Source organism: Dendrobates tinctorius, unplaced genomic scaffold (genome assembly GCF_039654945.1).
Source record: "Dendrobates tinctorius isolate UK_male_01 unplaced genomic scaffold, ASM3965494v1 ptg000177l, whole genome shotgun sequence".
Classification (NCBI taxonomy): Eukaryota; Metazoa; Chordata; class Amphibia; order Anura; family Dendrobatidae; genus Dendrobates; species Dendrobates tinctorius.
The window spans coordinates 8,323,104-8,346,856 of NW_027361844.1; the positions used below are offsets into that span (position 1 = coordinate 8,323,104).

General features: G+C 43.8%; 1 protein-coding gene across 3 annotated transcripts in view; it reads right to left on the reverse strand.

Moving 5' to 3' along the window:
• The window catches only part of CDK15 (cyclin dependent kinase 15), a 425,222-nt gene that overhangs the window by 295,722 nt on the left and 105,747 nt on the right, over positions 1–23,753 (reverse strand). For 2 of the 3 annotated variants that reach the window (XM_073551520.1, XM_073551522.1), the window contains one exon: positions 12,506–12,603. In XM_073551520.1, the coding sequence (XP_073407621.1) occupies positions 12,506–12,603 (98 nt within the window). The remainder of the gene's footprint in view (positions 1–12,505; positions 12,604–23,753) is intronic. The other variant, XM_073551521.1, reaches the window with a different exon arrangement.

The following is a 23,753-nucleotide window of genomic DNA, read 5'->3' on the forward strand; positions in this document are numbered from 1 at the left end:
CCAATAGGTAATGTCACAATCCATTTTTGGATCTGTGTCAAAGTCTGGACTCTCTTATATAAACCTTTTACCTTTCAGGCTATAGGGGGTTAATATTAGTTTTTGCCCCCGGTGGCCGCTGGTGTTACTACATGTTTACTTAGTCAGCAGGTGGGGACTACTCCCACTTCCCTTTATAAGGCCACCTGGTGCTGCAGATCACTGTTGGTAATACTGGTCATTTGCTAACCAACCTTGGTGAAGACTGGACCTACCTGGTGCAGAGGGGGTTCAGCTTATCCGGAGCAGTGGTGATGCTGCTGGATGCTGATTGGGTGCCTTTACTCTGCTGCTGGGAGCATTGGCAGCAGATAAAGCTAAGTTTTGGTTTTTAGTTGCTTTAACCCCATGGTGTCTGTTTTATATTTCATTTCTTGTTATTGGTGCAGTTCACTTTATTCCCTGTCTCTTCCTGGGGAGGGGGTTGGGTGTTTAGCTCAGGGCTAAACAGGAGATAGGGACAGGTTGGGGACTTGGGCCTCACTACCATCAAGAGTAGCCCCAAGTTAAGGAGAGTCAGGGCACCCCCTTTAGCCTGAGGGGCAGTTCAGGGGCCCTGGTTCCACGTCTCCTGTTTCCCCGCAACTGCCCCGTAACAGGTAAACTCAAAAGACGCCCAGTAGACCCAAGTGTTTTTTTTCGGGGGGACAGGTGTTTTGTTAACGTTTTTCTTCAAAAACTACCAACGGTTTCTAAAATATTGAATGCTATTAGAAATGATGCCCCAAAACACTGGAAAAATGCTCAAAAACCCCACTATCCATCAAAAATTATAGAAAAGCGCTTAAGAAACTACCAAAATACTCAACCATGCAATTCAATGAGTCAATGGAAATCATCGGACTGCACTCGGAAGATATCTGACTGCAGTCCGATTTCCACGCACTCACACAATGGAGAAGATGGAGAAATTTTGTGCTCCACCTTCTCCTCACTGTGTCCTTTCCATAATTGGCCAAATTCTCTCGCATGACAGAATTTATGTTGTGTGACCCTGGTCTAAAGCAGATTCCAAGAAGATCTGCTTCAAAGCACTGGCAGGCCTTTTTCCACCAGCATTTTTTTTTCAGTAAATATATTTATTAGAATTTTAAACAATAAGAGCAGTAAAAAGAAACATTACAGCGTCCAAAGCTATACATTACACCTCTGTAAAAGCAGCACACATGTAACCAAACAAGGACTCTAACATATGAGGGATACATGCTTGCTTTCTTGAGGATCCCATCCGGGCATGGACCTTACATACATGGTAAATAACCTATAAAAGGCAATTATAGAGATAGGAGAGAAAGAGAAAAGAAGAGGTTGGGAAATAGGGAAAAGGAAAGTAAGGAGGGAGGGGGGGGGGAGTTAACGGAGACCCAGCAGTGAAAATGCCCGCATATAGAGGATTATGAATATGTACGCAGCCAAGTCTGGAACCCCGTGCTCTCCTTGAAGGATTGCCAGAGGAACCAGGTGCGTCCCTGTTCTTACGTAGCATCACTGCCACCCGCCGCCAGTGACTCCAGGCGCTGCAGTCTCTCCATCTCAGCTATCCATTCCTCCGTGGAGGGGACCTTATTGGACCTCCAGTGCCGGGGAATAACTGCTCTGGCAGCTGTTAGACAAAATCTTAGAATCCCCTTTTTAACGGAAGCTATCGAACTGGGTATCAGGGACAGTAGGGCCATTTGGGAGGAGGGCTCATGGCGGACCCCAGTCATCAGGTTCCACCAGCATTTTTAGAAAACTAATTCAAGAAAAAAGTCAAACAAATCCTAATATAGTCTAGGTGGACATGACAGCTTTTAAATTCAGGGAACCCAACAGGTTTTCAAGTAGAAGATTCTTCAGCAAACTCTGGAGCTTTTTTTTTCTGAAGTGTCTTTTGTGTCAAAAATCATGTGATGCTTCTCTAATTTGTGTAATTAACAGCACCTGTAACTTACCTGTGGCACCTAACAGGTGTTCGCAATAACTAAATCACACTTGCAGCCAGTTGACATGGATTAAAGTTAACTCAACCTCTGTCCTGTGTCCTTGTGTGTACCACATTGAGCATGGAGAAAAGAAAGAAGACCAAAGAACTGTCTGAGGACTTGAGAAACCAAATTGTGAGGAAGCATAAGCAATCTCAAGGCTACAAGTGCATCTCCAGAGACCTGAATGTTCCTGTGTCTACCGTGCGCAGTGTCATCAAGAAGTTTAAAGCCCATGGCACTGTGGCTAACCTCCCTAGATTTGGACGGAAAAGAAAAATTGACAAGAGATTTCAACGCAAGATTGTGCGGATGTTGGATAAAGAACCTCGACTAACATCCAAACACATTCAAGCTGCCCTGCAGTCCGAGGGTACAACAGTGTCAACCCGTACTATCCGTTGGCGTCTGAATGAAAAGGGACTGTATGGTAGGAGACCCAGGAAGACCCCACTTCTTACCCTGAGACATAAAAAAGGCAGGCTGGAGTTTGCCAAAACTTACCTGAAAAAGCCTAAAACGTTTTGAAAGAATGTTCTCTGGTCAGATGAGACAAAAGTAGAGCTTTTTGGGCAACGGCATCAACATAGAGTTTACAGGAGAAAAAAAGAGGCATTCAAAGAAAAAAACATGGTCCCTACAGTCAAACATGGTGGAGGTTCCCTGATGTTTTGGGGTTGCTTTGCTGCCTCTGGCACTGGACTGCTTGACCGTGTGCATGGCATTATGAAGTCTGAAGACTACCAACAAATTTTGCAGCATAATGTAGGGCCCAGTGTGAGAAATCTGGGTCTCCCTCAGAGGTCATGGGTCTTCCAGAAGGACAATGACCCAAAACACACTTCAAAAAGATCTAGAAAATGGTTTGAGAGAAAGACCTGGAGACTTCTAAGGTGGCCAGCAATGAGTCCAGACCTGAATCCCATAGAACACCTGTGAAGAGATCTAAAAATGGCAGTTTGGAGAAGGCACCCTTCTAATATCAGGAACCTGGAGCAGTTTGCCAAAGAAGAATGGTCTAAAATTCCAGTAGAGTATTGTAAGAAACTCATTGATGGTTACTGGAAGCGGTTGGTCGCAGTTATTTTGGCTAAAGGTTGTGCAACCAAGTATTAGGCTGAGGGTGCCAATACTTTTGTCTGGCCCATTTTTGGAGCTTTGTGTGAAATGATCAATGTTTTGCTTTTTGCTTCATTCTTTTTTGAAGCATCACACGATTTTTCGAACAGTGCCAATACTTTTGTGAACCCTCTTTTTTATGTTTGGTGTGGAATTATATCCAATTTGGCTTTAGGACAATTCTTTTTGTGTTTTTTCATTTAAGACAAATTAAATGAAGATAATACCAAAGAATTTGTGTTTGCAACCATTTTCAGGAAGAAACTGAGTATTACCTGACAAAATTGCAGTGGTGTCAATACTTTTGGCCACAACTGTAAGTAAGGATTAGGTATTTTAATATATTATATTAACTGTATATTATTATATATTATTACTGCTTATTCTGTGGTATTACTGATAATGGTTTTAACATGAACACAATGAAAAGAAATATGTGCATTCAATTAATAGAAACGAAACAAAGAAAATCCTTAAAAATGAGAGTGTGGCATATCAGATTCACAAGTTCCTCCTCGTGACCTGTATTCCACATCAAAGACCCCAGGGGATTATAGAGCAATGAGGTTAGGTACATTTATTAAATCAGTCACAGTGCGGAATCAATACCGCTAGTTCATTTACAGCCACAGAACAGTGTTGGTATAAATAGCTAATTCATTAGCATGGTTTCAACCATGAATTGAGCCGCCATGATTTAACACTTGCTTCATTTATCCAAGTGTGTTAAAACAATGACATTACAGTGAAATACTGCCATAAAGGTTCACGTGTTCACAGCCACATCGTAAAGAATTATCTTTAGGGGGCCGTCACACCATATTTTTATTTATGCATGAATTCCCTGTATGTTGACTTTTCTGTGTTAAAGTCCATTATGAAGAACCTCATTATGTCTCCTCCCATTAGTTGTCTTGGGTAAAGAGCCTTTTACACATAGTGATATCGCTAAAGCATCACCGATTTTGTGACGCAACAGCGATATCGGTAGCGATCTCGCTACATGTGACACTTACCTCCGACCGGCTCCCCGCTGGCTATCGTTGATCGTGTGAGATCGTCCTGGTCCATTTCTTGCCATCGGCTTCCTGCTGTCGCCGACGAGCGACTCCATGGATGCGGGCGGAAGACGTCACCGGAGCTGCTGTCTGACAGGTAAGTAACGACCGCCGACCGCTGCTGCATCGCTGGTGAGATCTGCCTGTTTGTTTTACAGATACTGAGGTAAAATCCTAATCCAATACTGACTGTGTGAACATGGCCTTAGGGTAGGTTCATACGACCGATTTCTCCACATCCAATAAAAACAGGCCGCTTGGGATTAGACCTTGATAAGTTTTTCATGGACGTGGAGAAAAGCATAAAAAGTTTCTTCACCATCTAAATTTTGCCAGTCCGTGAAAATCGAACCGAACTCTGATGTCAAGCGAGTTCAGTCTGATTATTTTCATGGACCCATAGACTTTAATTGCCGATTTTGATCCAAGACTTGGATCAAAAATTGGACATGTCTCCGTTTTTTTTTCCTCAGATCAGTTGGTCAGATGCCAAAAAAAAAATTGGGCATGCGCAAAGCCCCATAGAATTTCATAGGCACGAATGCTATCAGTGAAAAAAATCGGTTATGTACACGAGCCCTAGGGCCATGTTCACACGATCAGTATTTGGTCAGTATTTTACATCAGTATTTGTAAGGCAAATCGAGGAGTGGGTGATAAATGCAGAAGTGGTGACATGTTTCTATTATACTTTTCCTCTGATTGTTCCACTCCTGGTTTTGGCTTACAAATACTGATGTAAAATACTGATCAAATACTGAACGTGTGAACGTGGCCTAAGATCACGAGCACATGGTATTTGGTCAGGTTTTTACCTCCAGTATGTGTAAGCCAAAACCAGGAGAGGAACTATAAAGTATAAGGCCGGGGTCACACTAGAGAGAAATACGGACGAGTGAGAGGGGTAAAAAACACGCATTGCACTTGGACCAATGATTCTCTATGGGGTAGCTCCCATCAGCCGTATATTTCTCATGCGTTTTTTACGGTCCGTGCCAATCGCAGCATGCTGCGATTGTCAGCATACTAAGCCCGTAGTACGCCAATGCAAGTCTATGGTGTTATGATGAGTCACCGAAGGAGGAAAAAACAAAATACCAGCCAAGTCCAGAAAAACCAGAGAGGTTGGCAGCTATCGGACTGCAGACCCCTGAACCTATCCACAACAACCAGCAGTAGCCGTGGGGGGTTCCTACGGTGCCCTAGACCCCTCGATCACAGCCGGAGAACTACATAGCCTAAAGACAGAAAGGGGAAAAACTAAACTGCCCCAGAGCAGACCCCAAAGCAATAGGCAGCCCCCAACATATAATGACAGTGAAGCAAGATGAAAACACCAACACAGGTAGAAAGATAGGTTGAGAAAATGATGGGGCCCAAGCTAACTACATAGGACAGGATAGGAAAGCTGCTGTCTGCCATCTGCAAAAACCCTATCAAAATGAGCCAACCGACTGATAGGAAAAACAGGCCCTGAAGTCGCTAGGCTTCAAAAGACCATATCAGCACCCAGGTATATTATGAAGACAGAGCAAAAGATCAACAGATCAGAGACAAAAATGGAATTCAGCTCACCCCCGGCCGGGGATGGCAGAACTCCCAAAAAACAAGGCAAAACAAAACTGAAGAGTACAAAGCAGAGCAGAAAAGCTTAGCTTTGAGACGCAGGAATCAGACTGGTCTCCAAGATTCCAGCAGGAAAATCACCAGCCAGGAAGAAGGGCGTCGGCAGCCTTATATCCAGTCCTCAATTCCAGCCACCCAGTCATCATATAGCTGCCCAGGTGTTTGGTAATCAGTATCACTACCTTCCTTCACTAGAGGAGGGAGTTCATCAGACCTCAATGGTGAAGGGAAAAATGAACTCACAACAGTACCTCCCCCTTGAGGAGGGGTCACCGAACCCTCATCCATGCCACCAGGGCGATCCGGGTGAGCCCGATGAAAGGCATGCACCAATCTTTCGGCATGAATATCAGAGGCAGAGACCCAGGAATTATCCTCCTGGCCATAACCCTTCCACTTAACCAAATACTGGAGTCTCCGTCTAGCCAGATGGGAATCCAGTATCTTCTCTACCTCATATTCCATGTTACCTTCAACCAATATAGGGTCAGGAGGTGCCACCACAGGAACTACTGGTTCAACAAACCTCTTCAACAAGGACTTATGAAACACATTATGAATTTTAAATGTGACAGGAAGAGCCAACCGAAAAGAGACCGGATTAATAATCTCCAAAATCTTGTAAGGTCCAATAAATCTAGGCTTAAACTTAGGAGAAGCCACCTTCATAGCGATATTTTTTGATGACAACCAAACCATATCACCCACCTTAAACTGGGGACCAACGGTCCTACGCCGGTTGGAAAACCGCTGGGCCTTTTCCTGGGAGAGAGACAACTTATCCACTACTTGGTCCCAGATCTGGTGCATTCTCTCCACCACAGTGTCAACACCTGGGCAGGCAGAAGGCTCCACCTGCCCTGAAGAAAATCAAGGGTGAAAACCAAAGTTACAAAAAAAAGGTGACATCAAAGTGGCAGAACTAGCTCTATTATTTAAAGCAAATTCGGCCAAGGGCAAAAATGAAACCCAATCATCCTGATCGGCAGAAATAAAACATCTCAAATACGACTCCAAAGTCTGGTTTGTTCTCTCCGTCTGCCCATTGGTCTGAGGGTGAAACGCAGAGGAGAAGGACAACTGAATTCCCAGCTTGGAACAGAAAGTCCTCCAAAATCTAGACACAAACTGAACTCCTCTGTCAGATACAATGTTCTCAGGAATCCCGTGCAAGCGAACCACCTGTTGCAAAAACAAGGGCAGCAACTCAGAGGAAGATGGCAACTTAGGGAGTGGTACAAGATGGACCATCTTAGAGAATCTATCACAAATCACCCAAATAACAGTCATTCTTTGAGAGACAGGCATATCAGAGATAAAATCCATTGAAATATGGGTCCATGGCCTCCTGGGCACCGGCAAAGGCATCAACAAGCCACTAGAGCGACAACAAGGTTTAGACCGGGAGCAAGTCCCACAGGACTGCACAAAATTCCTGACATCACGAGACAAGGCTGGCCACCAAAAAGACCGACTCACCAGATCTCTAGTACCAAAAATACCTGGATGACAAGCCAATGCAGAGCAATGAACTTCAGACATCACTCTCTTCCTCCAGTGGTCAGGAACATACAACTTTCCACTGGGACAACGCTCAGGTTTGTCCTCCTGAAACTCTTCCAGAGCACGTCTCAAATCGGGCGAGATGGCAGAAAGAACTACCCCCTCGCCTAAGATGGTAGCAGGCTTAGTCACAACAGGAGAATCAGCAAGGAAACTCCTAGAGAGAGCGTCTGCCTTGACATTCTTAGTGCCCGGAAGAAAAGAGACCACAAAATCAAAACGTGTGAAAAACAAGGCCCACCTAGCCTGTCTAGGATTCAAGCACTTGGCCGACTCCAGGTAAATCAAATTCTTGTGGTCAGTAAGGACCACGACTTGGTGTTTGGCTCCCTCCAACCAATGTCTCCACTCCTCAAATGCCCATTTCACGGCCAACAGTTCCCAATTCCCCACATCATAGTTACGTTCGGATGGGGAGAACTTTCGGGAAAAGAAAGCACAAGGATTCATTTTAGATGTCACAGGATCTTTTTGGGACAACACCGCTCCTGCACCAATCTCAGAAGCGTCCACCTCCACCTGAAACGGGAGTGAGACATCAGGTTGCCGCGAAACCGGAGCAGAAGTGAATCTTCGCTTCAGCTCCTGAAAGGAAGAAACAGCCTCCGGAGACCAATTCAGCACATCAGCACCCTTCCTAGTCAAATCCGTCAATGGCTTGGCAATACCAGAAAAATTAGCTATAAATTTCCGATAAAAATTAGCAAAACCCAAAAACTTCTGGAGGGCCTTCAAAGAAGTGGGCTGAACCCAATCATAAATGGCCTGTACCTTGGCCAGGTCCATTTCAATAGTTGACGGAGACAAAATAAATCCCAAAAATGAAATCCTCTGTACCCCAAAAAGGCATTTCGATCCCTTGACATACAGGGAATTTTCACTCAAAATCCGGAACACAGTCCGAACATGTTCCACATGAGAGTCCCAATTCTTGGAGAAGATCAAAATATCATCCAGATAGATAATCAAAAATTTATCCACAAAGTCTCGGAATATATCGTTCATGAAGCACTGGAAGACAGAAGGGGCATTAGTGAGCCCAAAAGGCATCACCAGGTACTCAAAATGTCCCTCCGGAGTATTAAACGCCGTCTTCCATTCATCCCCATGCTTAATGCGAATAAGATTATACGCCCCCCTGAGGTCAAGCTTGGTAAACCAGCAAGCACCTTTAACTCTGGAGAATAGATCAGAAATCAGGGGTAACTGATACTGATATTTAACAGTAATTTTGTTGAGGGCACGATAGTCAATACAAGGCCTTAATGAACCATCCTTTTTAGCCACGGAAAAAAAAACCAGCACCTAAGGGTGAAGAGGATGGTCTAATATGACCCTTCTCCAATGCCTCCTTAATATAGGATCGCATAGCCTCGTGCTTGGGTACAGATAAATTGAAAAGCCGACCCTTGGGGAATTTACACCCCGGGTTCAGCTCAATTGCACAGTCATAACTCCTATGAGGAGGCAAAGAACCAAACTCATTCTCACTAAATACATCATAAAAGTCAGCCAAATAGTCAGGAACATCATGTGACTGGGGAGAGGTGGAGAAAACAGGAGCATCACTAAGGGCACACCGACAACTCCAACTCACCACAGACAAAGATTTCCAATCCAGATCTGGATTATGGATTTGCAACCAGGGAAACCCCAGAACAATGGTATCATGCAAATTATGCAACACCAAAAATCTGCAATTTTCTTGATGGTCTGGGGCGACCCGCATTACCACCTGGGTCCAAAACTGAGGTTTATTCTTCGCCAAAGGAGTAGCATCAACACCCCTCAAAGGGATAGGCGTCCGCAGAGGTGTCATAGGAAATCCACAACGTTTAGCAAAATCCAAGTCCATCAGGTTCAGAGCTGCTCCTGAATCCACAAAAGTCTTGGCGGAAAATGTGGACAGGGAGCAGATCAGAGTAATTGCCAGAAGAAACTTAGGTTGAACACCACCCACAGAAAACGTGTGTGCACAACGTTTCTCTCGTTTAGGGCAGACAGAAATAATATGCGAGGCATCTCCACAAAAAAAACACAGCTTATTAAGCCTTCTGAACTCCTGACGTTGCGCCCTAGACAAAACTCTATCACATTGCATAGGTTCAGACATTTGTTCAACAGGTGGCAACATCTCTCGTGTAGTTTTGCGTTCACGTAAACGCCGATCCACCTGAATGGCTAATGACATAGAATCGTCAAGACCAGAGGGAACAGGAAATCCCACCATAGTATCTTTTACAGTTTCTGACAAACCCTTCCGAAAGAGGGCTGCCAAGGCACCATCATTCCAGGTAGTAAGGACCACCCACTTTCGAAATTTTTGACAGTACAGCTCTGCCGAATGCCGACCCTGGCTTAATGCCAACAGGGTCTTTTCAGCCTGATCAATAGCATTAGGTTCATCATACAACAACCCCAAGGCTTGAAAAAATGCGTTCACATTATTCAGAATAGGATCATCAGGTTTCAAAGAAAACGCCCAATCTTGGGGATCGCCGCGCAGCAAAGAGATGACAATTTTAACCTGCTTCGCGGAGTTCCCCGACGAGTTAGGCTTCAAGGCAAAAAATAATTTACAATTATTCTTGAAATTCAAGAATTTAGACCGATCCCCAAAAAACACATCAGGAGTAGGAATCTTTGGTTCAGCAGCATGTGAATGAGCAAAATAGGTGGAAATTCCCCGCACTTCAGCAGCGAGCTGCTCCACACGATCAGACAATTGCTTCATCTCCATTGAGAGAAAAATTCCCCCTACGGCCTCAGAGATATAGAGGAAAAAATATGCACACACAAAAAAAAAAATTCTGACACTTTTTTTTTTTTTTTTTTTTACAATTCTCTCCTGCTATTGAGTACCCTAGGATCTGCGGTAGGGCTGGTGATTCTGTTATGATGAGTCACCGAAGGAGGAAAAAACAAAATACCAGCCAAGTCCAGAAAAACCAGAGAGGTTGGCAGCTATCGGACTGCAGACCCCTGAACCTATCCACAACAACCAGCAGTAGCCGTGGGGGGTTCCTACGGTGCCCTAGACCCCTCTATCACAGCCGGAGAACTACATAGCCTAAAGACAGAAAGGGGAAAAACTAAACTGCCCCAGAGCAGACCCCAAAGCAATAGGCAGCCCCCAACATATAATGACGGTGAAGCAAGATGAAAACACCAACACAGATAGAAAGATAGGTTGAGCAAATGATGGGGCCCAAGCTAACTACATAGGACAGGATAGGAAAGCTGCTGTCTGCCATCCGCAAAAACCCTATCAAAATGAGCCAATCGACTGATAGGAAAAACAGGCCCTGAAGTCGCTAGGCTTCAAAAGACCATATCAGCACCCAGGTATATTCTGAAGACAGAGCAAAAGATCAACAGATCAGAGACAAAAATGGAATTCAGCTCACCCCCGGCCGGGGATGGCAGAACTCCCAAAAAACAAGGCAAAACAAAAACAAAACTGAAGAGTACAAAGCAGAGCAGAAAAACTTAGCTTTGAGACGCAGGAATCAGACTGGTCTCCAAGAATCCAGCAGGAAAATCACCAGCCAGGAAGAAGGGCGTCGGCAGCCTTATATCCAGTCCTCAATTCCAGCCACCCAGTTATCATCTAGCTGCCCATGTGTTTGGTAATCAGCCTCACTACCTTCCTTCACTAGAGGAGGGAGTTCATCAGACCTCAATGGTGAAGGGAAAAATGAACTCACAACACTATGGGTGCGCAAAAAAAAACGCATTACACACGGACCACACATGTGACTTGCGAGAAATACGCACCCGGTGTCCTTTAGAAAAGCCGGCAATTCAGTGCGCGAGACAGTAAAATCACACTTTAACAAATTTTTATTACTCTGCTAATCCAAAATTAAACCATGATCTGCAAAAAAAAAACATAAAAAATCAACAATATCCTTACCTATCCGCCGTTCAGTCATGTCCCAAACTGAAATCCTTCACAAGGGGTTAAATCCTTTACAATTAGGACCGGTGCTAATGCAACCAGCCCCACTGTAAACTACTGTAATGTAAAACTAATCCTGACAGAACCAACATAAAAAGTAATTATGCAGTCTCTGCTAAAGAAGCTGCCCCAACCCAGGGGCATAACGATGGCAGCTGAAATATGCGCTGGCGGGTCTCTCTATCACACAGACCTAGGCACGGTCACACCCGCCTAGAAGGGTGTGCCCGCGCCTAGGTCTGTGTGGTAGGGAGACCCGCCAGCAGATATTTCAGCTGGATGTGTGCCAGAGGACGCATATTCAGCTGAAATGTATTCGTACTCGTTCGCTGGGGACTGTATATCACTTCTGCAGACGATCACTGGTTGCAGTAATGAGCACCACGGATGCCAATGTTTCGCTATCATGGTCACATATCAGTATGACTAGTAGAGAATGTATAGAGCCATTTCTGTTTATGAACAGTAGACATGCATTTATTTGTTTTTTACCAAGCTAGGCCATGTTTAAAAATTTAAAAAAGGGGCAGAAAACCCTTTTTAAAGCCTCACTTCTACGCATTTCCTAATGTCTTTTTTTTTTTCAATGGTCTTTTTATTAATTTTTAAAACACGTTATTAAACAAACAGGGATATTGTTAATCATTCAAGATACAATGTTCAAAGGAACATATATCAGGTCAACTTCAAAGTATTATGAATAAGTATATATAGTCTTGACTTGTCTAGAATGGTTATGATACTTATTGACTTTAGAGTAAAGATAAAATATAAATGAGTTAACAATATTAAATGACTTGATATTGTAATTTGCAACTAAGTACAGACGTAAATTTCTCCTTTCAATATTTTTTTGCTGAAATAGAAATAGCTGGGCCTGTCAGTAACCTTTACTATGAAAAAAAAGATCAGAATGATGTAGCAGGTACGGGGATACTCTATTTGACTAGAACAGATATAACTGATGTATTCTGGCTATCAGTTATGCCGCCATATAAGATGAGAATGAAAAACTGAATGGGTTCTTTAAACGACAAGAAGGCTGTACAGCAGAGATACCCAACCATCGCTTTACAGCTGCTGAAGAATTACTGCTATCAGCATGCCCTAACAGCACAGCAATTGTTATACAGAAATTTGCAATCAAACAGAAGAATAGGAGAAGGGTCACGTACCTGCTTATGCCTTTATATACTGTTGCATAGGAACCTTCACCCAGTTTTTCAAGATTTAAGTAGGAAGAAGCATTACCAAATGGCAGGCCTTTCCTCTGCTGTGATGGAAGCATGAAAATAATGTAAAGTGTTCTATCACAGAGAATACAACAATACAAAGATAGCAGCAACATGTGCACATAAAGTATTTTTCTAAGTATGCAGAAGATGCACTGCAAAAAAAAGCCTGCCTTATTTATTTATTTTTTTTATTTTCATAATACACTCCTCAACATTAAAATTGCAGCACCAAGAAGAAAAATGTGTGAAATTATGTAAATCACAGGATGGATAGAAATGTTAATCATATGCAGATGATGAAAAAAATTGAAACAAAATTTTCAAAACATCTCAATTTCAATATCGAGCATGAGCACCATGTGCAGAGATCTCAGAAATTGCACACCTTGGCTGCTGTCAATGAAGTTGTCTGAGAAATGTTCATGCTGAATGCACTTGGGCACACAAATTATCAAGGTCTGCTGCTGGCAGCTCCCTTTGCAGTTGCCAACTAATGACATAATGGATGATGTACTCTATTTGAGACAAGTCTGGAGGCGATGCAGGCAATGGTAGCATACTTTGGCATGTGGGCTGCTCACAGTAGCGTGAGCAACATGGGGTCTGGCATTGTCGTGTTGTAAAACAGCACCTGAGGTACTTTAGAGAAATGGCCATACCACTGGTTCCACCATCAAATTAATGTAATACTGAGCTGTTAGTGTACCTGAGTAATGAAGACTAGAGAGGTCTAGTTACCTTACAATATGACATTCCACACCATAATCCTGGGGTTAGGCCCCTTGTGACTTTCCCTCGTGAAGGTCTCCTTATGTTTTCATGACTTTGCCTACATGGCCCCCAATTGGAGTTTGGAATGCAGTAATAGAGTCTGGAATGGAGGTTTGTCCTCTTCGGATACAAAACTCTTCTGTCTTAGAAGCAATGATAGCCAGAGATTGGTCTGGACACCACAGGGGCATGATCATGAAGAGGCCTTAAGTTGGGAATATCATACTAACCCTACTCCCAGGATTATGTTGCGGGGTGGCAAAGCACAGCAGCTAAACCCTTCTAGTTTTCATTCCAGATACAGTAACAGCTCGGTGTTACATTTGTTGGTGAAACCAGTGTTACCAGCATTTCTTCAAAGGTGTCCCAGAAACAGTTTTTCAGCACAACAAGGCCAGGTGGCGTATTGCTTGTGCTACTGTGAGCAGCCTGCGTGGCCTAAACATGCTACTATGACCTGCATTGTTTCCAGACTTGTCTCCCATCAAGCACATCTGGAACGTTATTGGGTGGCAAGTGCACTGTGAGCTGCCAGCAGTGGATCTTAAAGCTTTGTCCAAGTGCCACCAGTGTGGAAGAACATTCCTCAGACAACCATTAATATAACCTAAAAGAATTCCTCCATATAGAGTATAAGGCATCTCTCAAGAGAGTACATAGAACCGAAAAAAGAAAGATACTGGCAATTATTGTATTACCATGACAGTAGGTACTAAAAATTGAATAATATAAATTATCATTGTTATACCATATCTTTATAGAGTGAAGTTGATAACCTATTTTATAACCTCATTGATATCCTCAGCCAAAGTGTGTAAGTGTGGGGTTTGCTAGTACTCATACTCAATACTAAATAAATTGAGATCTTTTGAAACATGCATTTCCATTTTTTCATCATTTGCATATCATTAACATGTCTATCCTTTCTGTGATTTCCATAACCCCACAACTGTTCCTCTTAGGAGTTGCAATTTCAATGTTGAAAGGTATATACTTATATATCCATATATAGAGGAGTATATGCTGAGATTCAGTAATGGCTTCTCAATGCACTGTCCTGAGATTTTACCCATACAATACTTATGTCTCAAGGGTTATCGAGTTCTCTGTTTTACAACACAAACATTTTGAAGGTATTTACTTGTGTCTCATACACTGGTCTACTGTAAGGCTAATTTAAAACAAGCAAATGAAAAATCGTCCGTTTTACAGCCAGAAAGAAACAGGCATTTTTTCATCCTCATGGTGGTGTAGTAATCGCAGGTACGCAGGATGCAGTGACGAGACGGGAGTTGGAGTAAGCTTAGAATGTAACGTTTATATATATATTTGTATTGATAAGGGCTATCTCGAGTAACTGACAAGCTAACAGTTGTCCTCGCAGGGATCAGAACAATAATACACAGGATAACACGATAACGACTACCCGTTCAGAGCCGGTAACTATGAGGCCACGGTATGGCCGACTACGGGTCCGGGAACTATGAGTTATCAACTATAACGTATCACTTATCCTCCGCTGGGCCCAGCCGACGAGGCTCAGTCGGAGACTTCGGGCGTTCATACGCCCAGGTGGAGTGTGGGCACAACAGGCCCCTGAAGAGTTCCTCTGCGTTGCGCCTCCCAATGGAGGCGGACTGGAGACAGCCGGGGCCCAGGGCGTGTAGGCCTCAGCCGTGGCCTGGGGCCAGGCAGCAGCGTCCGTGGGTGGCAGCAGGCAGGCCGCAACCGCGGGTTGGGGTCGAGCAGTGGCGGCTGCGGGAGGCGGCAGACAGGCCACGACCATGGGCTGGAATGAGGTGTCCCGCTGCAGAGCTGCTCGGTGCTGTCTCCTCTCTGTCCAAGGTGAGTATCTCTGTACTCCCTCTGGTCTCGCTCACCCCCTGCGATTCTGACTCTCTGGCGCCACCTACTCTTCCTGCTCCTTCTCTCCCGCTCTGTCGAGTGCCCCCTGTTGGCGTTCTCTGCCCCTTTTATACCTGCTCCGCCCCCTCTCCTTCTAGAACTGTCTCTTGTCTGTCCTCTTATTATGCCCCCTAGAAACAGTTGTGGGAAGAAGGGCCCCCACCGGGTGTCCGGGCCGGAACCAAGGGGACCGTCACCTAGGTTCCGGGGGAAACTGTTCCCGAGGGACAAAGTTCAGGGACGGACCGATGAGATGGACAGATGGGCTGGGGGAGGAGCCCGTATAAAAGGGGCGGGAAACGCTAGTCACCGTGAGTCAGCAGACCGGGACAGAAGCAGCAGGAGACCGTGGGAGTGACTGAGAGCCAAAGCAACTTACCAGAGCCAGGAGAGACGTTCACCTAGGACATCAGAGGGACGGCGCCCAGACGACTGTCCGAGAGCCGCTGCCCTGCTTCAACTCACGGCCGCTGCCGCCTCACCCTAGCCCATGGCTGCGGCCTGGCCGCAGTCGCTCGCGGCCGTTGCCGCCGCGCTCCAGCCCGCGGCTGCGGCCTACCCGCGGTCACTCGCGGCCGTTGCTGTCTCCCGCCACCCGCAGCCGGCCTGCTCTCACCCGTGGCCGCGTTCAAGTCCAGTGCCGTCAGCGGCCACCCCTGTCCCGCTCCGGTCCGCGGCAAGGACTGGGCCGTTGCTCGCCGCGGATTCCCCGTTGCAGCTGTTAGCTGCAAAGGTGGCTTGCCAATTGCCACCCCAATTCGCTGCCGCTTGCCCCAGTCCGGGGGCTGTGGCCCATCCGTCCAAGGACTCCTCCGGGGCCTGTGGTGCCCCAGTGTCACCGGAGCATCGGAACGCTCGAAGACTACGTCAACTCTTCAGCAGCTGGGCCCAGCGGCTGCTACGCCGAAGAACCACCGTCCAGAACGCCGAGGGACGTCAGGACGGCTAGTTTGACTATATAGTTAAGGACCCGTAATCGGCCATACCGCGGCCCTATAGTGACCGGCTTTCGCCGGACGTAGTCATGTTCTACTCCGTTCGTGTTTGCTTGTATTGAGCCCCTGCGAGGGCAACTCTTGTTACCCCTTTGGTTGGTCAGGCTACGACTGAGGACAGTTACCTCTAGACCTATAAACGTTATTACTAAAAGCACTAAACCGTCTCGTGCCTCGTCACTGCGTCCGGCGTACCTGCTAGTACCACACAGTCTCTCTAGGAACCTTGGTGACAGTCTCCTTAGTTCCGGTCCGGTTACACAGCGGGGACTCTCTCTCCTACACTGGCACTGAGCGTTTTTCATCCGTAAGATGGTCCATCTGTCATCCATATGACATGTCGTTTATATCTTCACGTAAATCTAATATATAAAGCTCAAGTGTGTGTATGTATGTATGTGTGTATGTCCGGGATAGGCATCCGCACCGTCGCAGCTACAGCCACAAAATTTGGCACAGTCACACGTTTGGACCCCAAGAGTGTCCTAAGCTATGTTGTGAGGCGAAATTTTAACCCTGCGAATTCCAATTCAACAAACAATTTTGCCCCTATCTACATAATGGGGGAAAAGTGTGTGCGCATCAAGCCCCGCCCCTCATTATGATGTCATAATGGTTGCCATGGCGACGCTGATTCATCATAGGTTGCAAGCCCCGCCGCTCATTTTGATGTCATAATGGTTGACTATGGGATGGAGGATGTGTGATGGGTATATGGGCACGGGACTATGGGATGGCGGATATGTATGATGGGTAGTGTTGAGCGATACCATCCGATACCCTAAAATATCGGATCGGATGGTATCGGCCCGATACGAAAAAAGTATCTATGTGACTTCCGGTATCGGAATAAGAAAAACCCTTTTCTGTCCTTGTACAGCCTCTCGGGGGTGTGTACGGACCTTCCGGGGGTCTGTGCGGACTGCCCGGGGGTCTGTGCGGACTGCCGGGGGTCTGTACCGGCCTGCCGGGGGGCTGTGCCGGCCTGCCGGGGGGCTGTACCGACCGTCCAGGGGTCTGTGCAGGCTGCGGGGGTCTGTACTGACTGTCCGGGGGTCTGTGCCGACTGCCCGGGGGGTCTGTGCCAGCCTGCCGGGGGGCTGTACCGACTGTCCGGGGGTCTGTGCAGGCTGCGGGGGTCTGTGCAGGATCGTCCAATGGGACTACAAGTCCCATCGGGCGATGCCTGCTACCATGACGGTGATTGACACATTAGCCAATGATGGGACAGTAATAGTCCCATCATCCGGCTAATGTGTTGAATGTACAAAAAAAAAAATACATACTACATACATACTACATATATACTACATGCATGCAACATACATACTACATACATGCAACATGCATACTACATATATACTACATGCATGCAACATACATACTACATATATACTACATGCATGCAACATGCATACTACATGCATGCTACATACATACTACATATATACTACATGCATACTACATATATACTACATGCATGCAACATACATACTACATATACAGTTGTGGCCAAAAGTATTGACACCCCTGCAATTCTGTCAGATAATGCTCAGTTTCTTCCTGAAAATGATTGCAAACACAAATTCTTTGGTATTATCATCTTCATTTAATTTGTCCTAAATGAAAAAACACAATAGGAATTGTCCTAAAGCCAAATTGGATATAATTCCACACCAAACATAAAAGAGAGGGTGGACAAAAGTATTGGCACTGTTCGAAAAATCATGTGATGCTTCTCTAATTTGTGTAATTAACAGCACCTAAAACTTACCTGTGGCACCCTACAGGTGTTGGCAATAACTAAATCACACTTGCAGCCAGTTGACATGGATTAAAGTTGACTCAACCTCTGTCCTGTGTCCTTGTGTGTACCACATTGAGCATGGAGAAAAGAAAGAAGACCAAAGAACTGTCTGAGGACTTGAGAAACCAAATTGTGAGGAAGCATGACCAATCTCAAGGCTACAAGTCCATCTCCAAAGACCTGAATGTTCCTGTGTCTACAGTGTGCAGTGTCATCAAGAAGTTTAAAGCCCATGGCACTGTGGATAACCTCCCTAGATGTGGACGGAAAAGAAAAATTGACGAGATTTCAACGCAAGATTGTGCTGATGTTGGATAAAGAACCTCGACTAACATCCAAACAAGTTCAAGCTGCCCTGCAGTCCGAGGGTACAGCAGTGTCAACCCATACTATCCGTCGGCGTCTGAATGAAAAGGGACTGTATGGTAGGAGACCCAGGAAGACCCCACTTCTTACCCCAAGACATAAAAAAGCCAGGCTGGAGTTTGCCAAAACTTACCTGAAAAAGCCTAAAACGTTTTGGAAGAATGTTCTCTCGTCAGATGAGACAAAAGTAGAGCTTTTTGGGCAAAGGCATCAACATAGAGTTTACAGGAGAAAAAAGAGGCATTCAAAGAAAAGAACACGGTCCCTACAGTCAAACATGGCGGAGGTTCCCTGATGTTTTTGGGTTGCTTTGCTGCCTCTGGCACTGGACTGCTTGACCGTGTGCATGGCATTATGAAGTCAGAAGACTACCAACAAATTTTGCAGCATAATGTAGGGCCCATTGTGAGAAAGATGAGTCTCCCTCAGAGGTCATGGGTCTTCCAGCAGGACAATGACCCAAAACACACTTCAAAAAGCACTAGAAAATGGTTTGCAAGAAAGCACTGGAGACTTCTAAGGTGGCCAGCAATGAGTCCAGACCTGAATCCCATAGAACACCTGTGGAGAGATCTAAAAATGGCAGTTTGGAGAAGGCACCCTTCAAATATCAGGGACCTGGAGCAGTTTGCCAAAGAAGAATGGTCTAAAATTCCAGCAGAGCATTGTAAGAAACTCATTAATGGTTACCGGAAGCGGTTGGTCGCAGTTATTTTGGCTAAAGGTTGTGCAACCAAGTATTAGGCTAAGGGTGCCAATACTTTTGTCTGGCCCATTTTTGGAGTTTTGTGTGAAATGATCAATGTTTTGCTTTTTGCTTCATTCTCTTTTGTGTTTTTTCATTTAAGACAAATTAAATGAAGATAATAATATCAAAGAATTTGTGTTTGCACTCATTTTCAGGAAGAAACTGAGTATTATCTGACAGAATTGCAGGGGTGTCAATACTTTTGGCCACAACTGTATACTACATGCAACATGCATACTACATATATACTACATGCATACTACATATATACTGCATGCATGCAACATACATATATACTACATGCAACATACATACTACATATATACTACATGCATGCAACATACATACTACATATATACTACATGCATGCAACATACATACTACATACATACTACATGCATGCAACATACATATATACAACATATATACTAGATGCATGCAACATACATACTACATTTATACTACATATATACTACATGCATTCTACATACAGTCATATGTAAAAGTTTGGGCACCCTTATTAATGTTAACCTTTTTTCTTTATAACAATTTTGGTTTTTGCAACAGCTATTTCGGTTTCATATATCTAATAACTGATGGACTCAGTTATATTTCTGGATTCAAATGAGGTTTATTGTACTAACAGAAAATGTGCAATCTGCATTTTAACAAAATTTGACCGGTGCAAAAGTATGGGCACCTCAACATAAAAGTGACATTAATATTTTGTAGATCCTCCTTTTGCAAAAATAACAGCCTCTAGTCGCTTCCTGTAGCTATTAATGAGTTCCTGGATCCTGGATGAAGGTATTTGTGACCATTCCTGTTTACAAAACAATTCCAGTTCAGTTAAGTTTGATGGTCGCCGAGCATGGACAGCCCGCTTCAAATCATCCCACAGATGTTCAATGATATTTAGGCCTGGGGACTGGGATGGCCATTCCAGAACATTGTAATTGTTCCTCTGCATGAATGCCTGAGTAGATTTGGAGCGGTGTTTTGGATCATTGTCTTGATGAAATATCCATCCCCTGCGTAACTTCAACTTCGTCACTGATTCTTGCACATTATTGTCAAGAATCTGCTGATACTGAGTTGAATCCATGCGACCCTCAACTTTAACAAGATTCCCGGTGCCGGCATTGGCCACACAGCCCCAAAGCATGATGGGACCTCCACCAAATTTTACTGTGGGTAGCAAGTGTTTTTCTTGGAATGCTGTGTTTTTTAGCCTACATGCATAACGCCTTTTTGTATGACCAAACAACTCAATCTTTGTTTCATCAGTCCACAGGACCTTCTTCCAAAATGTAACGGGCTTGTCCAAATGTGCTTTTGCATACCTCAGGCGACTCTCTTTGTGGCGTGCTTGCAGAAACGGCTTCTTTCGCATCACTCTCCCATACAGCTTCTCCTTGTGCAAAGTGCGCTGTATTGTTGACCGATGCACAGTGACACCATCTGCAGCAAGATGATGCTGCAGGTCTTTGGAGGTGGTCTGTGGATTGTCCTTGACTGTTCTCACCATTCTTCTTCTCTGCCTTTCTGATATTTTTCTTGGTCTGCCACTTCTGGGCTTAACAAGAACTGTACCTGTGTTCTTCCATTTCCTTACTATGTTCCTCACAGTGGAAACTGACAGGTTAAAATTCTGAGACAACTTTTTGTATCCTTCCCCTGAAAAGCTATGCTGAATAATCTTTGTTTTCAGATCATTTTAGAGTTGTTTTGAGGAGCCCATGATGCCACTCTTCAAAGGAGAATTAAATAGGAGAACTACTTGCAAGTGGCCACCTTAAATACCTTTTCTCATTATTTGTTACACCTGGCTATGAAGTTCAAAGCTCAATGAGGTTACAAAACCAATTTAGTGCTTCAGGAAGTCAGTAAAAAGTAGTTAGGAGTGTTCAAATCAAGAAAATGATAAGGGTGTCCATACTTTTGCACCGGTCAAATTTTGTTAAAATGCATATTGCACATTTTCTATTAGTACAATAAACCTCATTTGAATCCAGAAATATAACTGAGTCCATCAGTTATTAGATATATGAAACTGAAATAGCTGTTGCAAAAACCAAAATTGTTATAAAGAAAAAAGGTTAACATTAATAGGGGTGCCCAAACTTTAACATATGACTGTACATACTACATATATACTACATGCATGCAACATACATATATACAACATATATACTACATGCATGCAACATACATACTACATATATACTACATGCAACATGCATACTACATATATATATACCACATGCATGCAACATACATATATACAACATATATACTACATGCATGCAACATACATACTACATATATACTACATATATACTACATGCATGCTACATACATACTACATATATACTACATGCATGCAACATACATATATACAACATATATACTACATGCTTGCAACATACATACTGCATATATACTACATGCATGCAACATACATATATACTACATATATACTACATGCAAGCTACATATATACTACATGCATACAACATACATATATACTACATATATACTACATGGAACATGAATACTACATATATACTACATGCAAGCAACATACATACTACATATATACCACATGCATGCAACATGCATACTACATATATACTACATGCATGCAACATACATATATACTACATGCAACATGCATACTACATATATACTACATGCATGCAACATATATACTACATGCATGCAACATATATACTGCATGCATGCAACATGCATACTACATATATACAACATATATATACAACATATATACTACATGCAACATACATACTACATATATAATACATGCATGCAACATACATATATACTACATATATACTACATGCATGCAACATACATACATAATACATATATACTACATGCATACTACATATATACCACATGCATGCAACATACATATATACAACATATATACTATATGCATGCAACATACATATATACTACATATATACCACATGCAACATACAGTCATGGCCAAAAGTATTGACACCCCTGCAATTCTGTCAGATAATATTCCGTTTCTTCCTGAAAATGATTGCAAACACAAATTCTTTGGTATTATTATCTTCATTTAATTTGTCTTAAATGAAAAAACACAAAAGAGAATGAAGCAAAAAGCAAAACATTGATCATTTTACACAAAACTCCAAAAATGGGCCGGACAAAAGTATTGGCACCCTCAGCCTAATACTTGGTTGCACAACCTTTAGCCAAAATAACTGCGACCAACCGCTTCCGGTAACCATCAATGAGTTTCTTACAATGCTCTGCTGGAATTTTAGACCATTCTTCTTTGGCAAACTACTCCAGGTCCCTGATATTTGAAGGGTGCCTTCTCCAAACTGCCATTTTTAGATTTCTCCACAGGTGTTCTATGGGATTCAGGTCTGGACTCATTGCTGGCCACCTTAGAAGTCTCCAGTGCTTTCTCTCAAACCATTTTCTAGTGCTTTTTGAAGTGTGTTTTGGGTTATTGTCCTGCTGGAAGACCCATGACCTCTGAGGGAGACCCAGCTTTCTCACACTGGGCCCTAAATTATGCTGCAAAATTTGTTGGTAGTCTTCTGACTTCATAATGCCATGCACACGGTCAAGCAGTCCAGTGCCAGAGGCAGCAAAGCAACCCCAAAACATCAGGGAACCTCCGCCATGTTTGACTGTAGGGACCGTGTACTTTTCTTTGAATGCCTCTTTTTTCTCCTGTAAACTCTATGTTGATGCTTTTGCCCTAAATGCTCTGCTTTTGTCTCATCTGACCAGAGAACATTCTTCCAAAATGTTTTAGGCTTTTTCAGGTAAGTTTTGGCAAACTCCAGCCTGGCTTTTTAATGTCTCGGGGTAAGAAGTGGAGTCTTCCTGGGTCTCCTACCATACAGTCCCTTTTCATTCAGATGCCGACGGATAGTACGGGTTGACACCGTTGCACCCTCGGACTGCAGGGCAGCTTGAACTTGTTTGGATGTTAGTGGAGGTTCTTTATCCAACATCCGCACAGTCTTGCGTTGAAATTTCTTGTCAATTTTTCTTTTCCGTCCACATCTAGGGAGGTTAGCCACAGTGCCATGGGCTTTAAACTTCTTGATGACACTGCGCACGGTAGACATAGGAACATTCAGGTCTTTGGAGATGGACTTGTATCCTTGAGATTGCTCATGTTTCCTCACAATTTGGTTTCTCAAGTCCTCAGACAGTTCTTTGGTCTTCTTTCTTTTCTCCATGCTCAATGTGGTACACACAATGACACAGGACAGAGGTTGAGTCAACTTTAATCCAAGTCAACTGGCTGCAAGTGTGATTTAGTTATTGCCAACACCTGTTAGGTGCCACAGGTAAGTTATAGGTGCTGTTAATTACACAAATTAGAGAAGCATCACATGATTTTTCGAACAGTGCCAATACTTTTGTCCACCCTCTTTGTTATGTTTGGTGTGGAATTATATCCAATTTGGCTTTAGGACAATTCTTTTTGTGTTTTTTCATTTAAGACAAATTAATTGAAGATAATAATACCAAAGAATTTGTGTTTGCAATCAGGAAGAAACTGAGTATTATCTGACA